The 8,625-nt window shown below is 36.3% G+C and overlaps 1 protein-coding gene across 1 annotated transcript; it reads left to right on the forward strand.

Moving 5' to 3' along the window:
• The first annotated feature begins 318 nt into the window (after positions 1-318).
• LOC113646015 lies at positions 319-1,850 on the forward strand. Its single transcript, XM_047802166.1, has 5 exons — positions 319-412; positions 511-891; positions 1,078-1,230; positions 1,331-1,368; positions 1,512-1,850. Exons 1-5 carry the CDS (start codon positions 370-372, stop codon positions 1,638-1,640), a joined length of 744 nt encoding a protein of 247 aa, XP_047658122.1. The 5' UTR covers positions 319-369; the 3' UTR covers positions 1,641-1,850.
• Positions 1,851-8,625: the final 6,775 nt, after the last annotated feature.

Here is an 8,625-nt window from a genome sequence, read left to right on the forward strand (position 1 = left end):
AACTAATTGAATTTTTTGTGAGAAAAGTGAGCAGTTAAAAAACACAACAGTGAGATGTTAATGTAGACACACGTGAGTGTACGAGTAAACCACATTTTCCATTCTGTCATAACAACTACAACATACATCTCTGTACAACAACACAACACAAACATGGAAAAATGTGGTGTAGATGTAGGCAGGTCAGAATACCACACGATTGTGTTACATCCCTTTTCTTTTAAATACAACCAATCACATGTCATATTCTGAGCATGCTCAGTACAGACCGCCTGTTGTATGAATATAAAATCAAACTGTGCTTCAAGTGCGTTCACATTCTGTTAATAAATGAGACACAAACACTGTAGAATTGATAAGAAATGAACAATGAGCAGTTTCTGGATTTTACTTTTCATCTTCAGCACCATGTGTAAGTAATATGAGCAAATTATTACAATTATTGTTGTTTATATATATAATAATATCTGAATTACATTCATTAACTAATTAGAGTGTTTGTTGTTCTAGATACAGTCCATCCTGGTAGACACTGGGTTTCTGCACAATCTCTAACAAAGCCACCAGATTATCAGACTGATAAAGAGCTCAGTGTGAATATCGGAGACTCTGCGACTCTACAGTGTTGTATTTCTGAAAATGTAGTTGGAATGATTACATGGTTTAGGCAACCAAACAGAGAAAAACCTCAGATTGTAGTCACAGTGCATAAAAGTGGTGGAGAAACTTTTCACACTGGATTCCAAAAGTCTCGTTTTCGAATAGAAAAATCTTCAAACTGCTTCAGTATTATAATTTTAAACACCACTCAGTCTGATGAAGCCATGTACTACTGTGCAGTGATGACATCCATCACTGTGTTTGGAGATGGAACTTATTTACAAATTAAAGGTAGGATTCTGAGTTGATTCTGAATGTTTAAGCTCCTGGTTTAATGTAGTGATATTTTCCTGATGACTGTTAACATGTTCAACCTGGAAGATAAATAATAGTGAAGTAGTGAAATGTTAACTGTGTTTTCTTCAACAACACTGAGTTACAGACTTTTACTAAGTGAATCCTGATCAATGTTTATAGGTGATCATGTTACTATTGCATCAGAATCAGAAATGATCAGATCTCTACATCGGACAGTGATCGGTTTGGGATCGGCTTTGGGTTTGTGCGCACTTCTGATTTTCTGTCTCACTTATTTCATACTGAGGAGAAGAAAACCTAAAACCTCTAGATGTGAGTTTTTTTGTTTTTCCTCACATAAGTTAAAAATACAGTTTAGAAATACAGTTAAGTTTAATTCTTTTAAAATTTTTAAAAATTTCTATATTAATAGCTAACACTTCTGTAGAAGATTCTCGAGGAACGAGGCAGGTAAAAAAATGTTTTTCCCCTACAGTGTTATTACTCAATTAATTTAATTTAATTTAATTTAATTGTGTTTTATTTATTTATTTATTTATTTATTTATTTGTTTGTTTGTTTGTTTGTTTGTTTGTTTGTTTGTTTATTTTCAGGAATCTGAAACTGAATCATTGAATTATGCGGCTTTGCAATTCTCCAGGAGGAAAACCAAAGCTGAAAAGAGAAAACCCGTCTCATCAGATGAGTGTGTGTACTCTGATGTGAAGAAATCTGTAAGATAACATAAATGTCTCATGGTCAAACACATGGTACTATTAGATACTAAAGATATACTACTATATCTTCACTAAAGATAACCTTTTAGCAAAGAAAAATATCTCAACTAGAGTAAAATATGATACTTAATTATCATTACGAGTTAGAAATCTACATTAATGTCAGGTCTTAATATTTTCACAATGATTTCTTTCTCTTGTCCTGTACTTACATTTCACCAGCAGTAAATCTAATAAAAAATAAAATGTATGATTTTTTTATATGTTGCTGTATAATATTTGTGTTTTACTTCATACAGATTTTGTATCTCATGTATTTTTTTTTACAAAATGTGTAAAGAGCAATTTCAGTAAAAATGTGTATATGTTTTTTTTGTACATTAGTTCAAATAATAATAATAATAATAATAATAATAATAATAATAATAATAATAATAATAATAATAATAATAATAATAAATGATCCATTACTAGTGTGTGTTTAAAAAAGTTGTGAGTTGGTCTTAAATATACTGTAAGTCAGCGACAGAGACGCACACATTCAGTGATTAGAGATTATTATCTCATCAGTAACAAACAACTAGTGAAACTGAGCTATAACTGTATAACCGGCTGAGAAAACTGACTTCCAACCTCTTTTAAAGTTGTTTGTTGTAGTTTTTCCTATTTTATAGATTTTCCAATTTTTACTTTACTTTCCCGATTGTAGTGCCATGACCCTGAAATTATATTCTCCTTCACATAATATTGAATAAAACTCGTTCACATAAATTAACGTCAAGCTGCTTTTGGAAGTGTTTTATAAAGTGTCAGCAAACAATTGTAGAGGAGAAATTAGGAATGAGGAAGAATAAGGAGCTCTCTCATAATCAGGATTACTTAATCTTTTGTAAACTCATTAATCGTACGGTCCTAAATTCTCATTTCTGCACTGTAGACATTCTGTAAGTCCTTCTAGAAATTAACTCATAATCATTTATGGTGTAGTTTAGGGTTTTAAATTCACATTGCATGCAACATACATCCTTTGTTCAGTTATTGAACGTGGAGGTCTTTTTTGTTGATTTGTCACTATGAGTGATCATGCAAATAATTTTGACCACCTGATTTTTAAAAACATATAATTTCAAGTGAGATTATCTAATAAAATATTATAACTAAATATACTTCGGTAAACATTGCCATGATAGACTGCACCATCACCTCATATAACACGTGCACTTAAAGGTATTCGTACATCCTGTTTGTTGCAGCTAAACTATTTTGCACAAGTACGTGTTACCACTTTGCTGAGCTTATACAGGAAGACCAACAAGAGCAAAGGTTCATCAGAGAAATTCTGACCACAACTGACACCCAGCAACCGCTTTGTCCAGCAACAGCTTTTGTGAAGTGCATTCAGCATCTCCAGTCTGTAATGCTAACTTTCACTTATGTCTTAAGAGTCGACTTATTGATTTCAACAAGAAACTATTAGCATAAAATCTCCTTTAAAATCTTTACTGTGTGCTCAGTGCCCTGATCTTCATTACTATTTTGGTTAATTTTGCTGCTCTAGTTTTTATAAAATTCACATTTTTTTCAACATAAACACACAAGATTTAATTCAGTAGTTAATGAGACATGAGGCATGAACCTGGTTTAATCCTCGTGCATATGATTCAGAATTTATTTAACTGCTTTTATTTATATTTGTCTTCAAATAATGGCCTATTTCAGCTGGCCTATTTCATTGACTTGTTGATTCATTGATTCAGTATCTGACTCACTCATTCATAGTCTTGGCCAGTGGTTCTCAAACTGGGGCCCTGAAATGGTGCCAGGGAGCCCCGGTTTTATAACATTTAATAAAATAATGACTTTATCATAAATTACATTTCAAAAAAATAATGGTACTTGGGGGTGGGGGTGAGGTGGACATATTTAAAATACATTAATCCCTCGCCACTTTGCGGTTCAAGTTTCGCGGATCAAGTTTTGCGGCCTCAGTGCATCGCTGATTTTCCAAAAATATTCATTGAAAAATAAAAATAAAAACAGTTTCCCAGGATGCCAGACAAAGAGAGAAACTCTCTCAGAGGCTTTGTACATACCCACGGGCACTCAGACAAGGCACATGATTTTTTCCCGGTGCGAGATCTGAGCTGATTGGCTGCGCATCATCGCATCCTCTCTGAGTTTCTTCCTTTGTTGTATCTCGCCACTCTCGTTCACGCTGTCAACTGTGTCTCGCATATTACAATGCCTCCTAAGCACCGTGCCCCTGTGAAAGATTCCTCTAGTGAGCCCAAGAGGAAGAGGAAGATGATGACCATCAGTGAAAAGGTCAAACTTAGGGCCAACCCTACTGCGTGGATTTTCACCTATCGCGAGGGGTTCCGGTCGACATTAACCGTGATAAACGAGGGATCACTGTATGTCACTCTTGCCTGTAGAGCTCTGGAGACATATAACCTAGAGACATGTTATCAAATAAATAAATACTAAAATACAGACACAGACTCCTCTAGCTTTAGGCATTTAAATGAAACTGATCATTTTACTGTGAACATCCTCCGTTATTTTATTATGTTTTTCAAATCTAAAGCTGAAACAAACAAATTATAATTTAAATCAATACCGCTATCACCCACTAGGTGGCAATAAAATCTCACCAATCAAGCTCTGTAATGTAGGTGTAGAAATAATTGTTGCATTAAATTCCTGAGGAAATGTTGCAGTATTTATAGTAATTTATAAACATAAATCTATATTATATATTATAATATTAAATTAAATTAATCAGGATCAGGAACAGCATCTCCAGCACCACCACACTGAGGCTCCACAGGGCTGCATGCTCAGCCCACTGCTGTTCACTTTGCTGACTCACGACCCACATCATCAAGTTCACCGATGACACGACCGTGGTAGGTCTCATCATCAAGAACCATGAGTCAGCATACAGAGAGAAACAGCCAACTACCTGGTTTAGGGCCAACAACCTGTCTCAGAAAGCTCTGAAAAAATAAAGAGATGGTTGTTGACTTCAGGAGATGTTTCTCCACTGAACATCTACCAATCCTCTTTGGAGATCATCAAGAGCACCAAATTCCTTGGTGTTCATCTGGCAGAGAACTTCACCTGGTCACTCAACACAAACTCCATCAGTAATAAATCCCAGCAGTGTCTCTACGTCCTATGAAGCATGTAGAGCATCCTGAGGAACTGTCTGGTTTGGGAACTGCACCGTCTCTGATCACTAAACCCTACAGCGGATTGTGAGGACAGCTGAGAAGATCATCGGAGTCTCTCTTCCCTTTATCATGGACATTTACACCACACGCTGCATCCACTTCGCTGGCAGCATTTTGAATGAACCCACACACCCCTCACACACACTCTTAATCTCACACACACTCTTCACCTCACACACCCCCACACACACTTTTCACTCCTCACACACTCTTCACCCAACACACCCATTACACTCACTCTTCACCCCACACACCCCTTACACACTCTTAACCCCACACACTCCTCACACACACTCTTCACCCCACAGACCCCTCACACACTCTCTTCACCCAACACACCCCTCACACACTCCTTACCCGACACACCCCTTACACACACTCTTCACCGCACATACCCCTGACACACTTCACCCCACACGCCCCTCACACACACCCCTTACACACACTCTTCACCCCACACATACCCCTTACACACTCTTAATCCCACACACTCCTCACACACTCTTCACTCCACACACACCCCTCAAACACTCTTCACCCCACACACCCTCTGCACCCCACACAACCCTCACACACACTCTTCACCCCACACACACTACACACCACACACCCCTCCCACACAATCTACACCCCACACATACCCCTTAAACACACTCTTCACCCCAAACAATCTTCACAAACACTCCTCACCACACACAACCCTCACACACACTCTTCACTCCATACACACCCCTCACACACTCTTCACCCCACACACACCCCTCACATACACTCGTCACCCCACAAACCCCTCTCACACACACTCTTTACCCCACAGACACATGTCTAACACTCTTCACCCCACACACCCCTCTCATACACTCTTCACCCCATACACAGTATTCACCCCACACACCCTTCACACACACTCATAACCCCACCCACCCCTTACACACACTCTTCACCACACACACCCCTCACACACACTTTTCACCCCACACACCCCTCACACACACTCTTAACCCCACACACTCCTCACACACACTCTTCACCCCACACATACCCCTCACACACACTCTTTACCCTCCTGCCACCTGCAAAAAGGTACCATAGTATTCAAGCACTCACAACCAGACTGTGCAACATTTTCTTCCCTCAAGCAACAGACTCCTCAACAAACAGAACTGAACTTAACCCCCCCCCCCAACACACAAACATGTATAATTTGTGTATTTGTCTTGTAGTGTTTTGTATTGTCTGTTTGCACTGTCTTTTGTCTCACATTGTTTTCACTAGGTTGCACATGTTGCGCTTTAAGTGGCCAGGTGTTGTTTTCTGTAGCTTTATATCCTTTTAGGTAGCATCATGGTCTTTGTCTTATTTCACTGTGTACTGCGTCATATATATGGTTGAAATGACAGTAAAAGCTTCTTGACTTGACTTCAGATCTCAGGGCAGACCTTTACTTTCCTTGCTATTATTTGATCATTGTATACCAATACTGTATATCTGAAGATGTTCAGTTCTATCATACACTTCAATACAATCACAGTTCTGCTGAACACAACACTGACAATCCCACATGACTACAGGAATATCTATGGACAAATCTGTGTGGACTCTAATCCAAAGTGACTTATTTGGCATTTCTTTACACTACAAAGACATTGAATTGTTTAGTGAGCAGTTAAAACACACAACATGTGAGTGTACGAGTAAACCACATTTTCCATTCTGTCATAACATCTATAACACATATCTCTGAACAACAACACAACACAAACATGGAAAAATGTGGTGTAGATGTAGGCAGATCAGAATACCACATGATTGGGTTACATGCCCTTTTCTTTTAAATTCAACCAATCACATGTCATATTCTGAGCGTGCTCAGTACAGACCGCCTGTATGAATATAAAATCAAACCGTGCTTCAAGTGCATTCACAGTCTGTTAATAAATGAGACACAAACACTGTAGAATTGATAAGAAATGAACAATGAGCAGTTTCTGGATTTTACTTTTCGTCTTCAGCACCATGTGTAAGTAATATGAGCAAATTATTACAATTATTGTTGTTTATATATATAATAATATATGAATTACATTCATTAACTAATCAGAGTGTTTGTTGTTCTAGACACACTCCATCCTGGTAGACACTGGGTTACTGCACAATCTCTAACAAAGCCACCAGTTTATCACCCTATTAAAGAGCTCAGTGTGAATATTGGAGACTCGGCGACTCTACAGTGTTGTATTTCTGAAAATGTAGTTGGAATAATTACATGGTTTAAGCAACCAAAGAGAGAAAAACCTCAGATGGTAGTCACAGTGTATAAAAGTGGTGGAGAAACTTTTCACACTGGATTCCAAGAGTCTCGTTTTCGAATAGAAAGATCTTCAAACTGCTGCAAAATCACAATTTTAAGTGTTACTCAATCTGATGAAGCCATGTACTACTGTGCAGTGTGGACACCTTACCTTGTGTTTGGAGATGGAACTTATTTACAAATTAAAGGTAGGATTCTGAGTTGATTCTGAATGTTTAAGCTCCTGGTTTAATGTAGTGATATTTTCCTGATGAATGTTAACATGTTCAACCTGGAAGATAAATAATAGTGAAGTAGTGAAATGTTAACTGTGTTTTCTTCAACAACACTGAGTTACAGACTTTTACTAAGTGAATTCTGATCAATGTTTATAGGTGATCATGTTACTATTGCATCAGAAACATCTAAAGCAGCTCTGTGTGATCATTCAGTGGTGTGTGAACCAACACTGCATGGAAACAACACTAACACCAACACACAACACAACACAGGTGAGATGTCAGTGTTTTGTACTAATCTAAATATAATGTGGTGAAATAACAGAATCAGAAATGATCAGATCTCTACATCGGACAGTGATCGGTTTGGGATCGGCTTTGGGTTTGTGCGCACTTCTGATTTTCTGTCTCACTTATTTCATACTGAGGAGAAGAAAACCTAAAACCTCTAGATGTGAGTTTTACTTTTGTCATCACATAAAGTAAAAATACAGTTTAGAAATATAGTTAATTTTAGTTCTTTTCAAACTTCTAATTAGTGTATTTCTATATTAATAGCTAATACAGCTATAGAAGATTCTCCAGGAACGATGCAGGTAAAAAATGTTTTTGCCTTATGGTGTTATTACTCATTTTATTATTATTATTATTATTATTATTATTATTATTATTATTATTATTATTATTATTATTATTATTATTATTATTATTATTATTATTATTATTATTCAGGAATCTGAAGCTGAATCACTGAATTATGTGGCTTTGCAATTCTCCAAGAGTAAAACCAAGGCTGAAAAGAGAAAACCCGTCTCATCAGATGAGTGTGTGTACACTCATGTGAAATACTCTGTAAGATAACATAAACGTCTCATGGTCAAACACATGGTACTATTACACAAAGATAACCTTTTAGCAAAGAAAAATATCTCGACTAGAGTAAAATATAATCCTTAATTATCATTAGAAATCTACATTAATGTCAAGTGTTGAAATTTTCACAATGATTTCTTTCAAATGTCCTGATCTTAAATTTCACCAGCAGTAAATACAAGAAGAAAAATAAAATGTATGATTTTTTTATATGTTGCTGTATAATTTTTGTGTTTTACTTAATACAGATTTTGTATCTCATATATATATATATATATATATATATATATATATATATATATATATATATATATATATATATATATATATATATATATATTTACAAAAGATCT

Source organism: Tachysurus fulvidraco, chromosome 17 (assembly GCF_022655615.1).
Source record: "Tachysurus fulvidraco isolate hzauxx_2018 chromosome 17, HZAU_PFXX_2.0, whole genome shotgun sequence".
Lineage (NCBI taxonomy): Eukaryota > Metazoa > Chordata > Actinopteri > Siluriformes > Bagridae > Tachysurus > Tachysurus fulvidraco.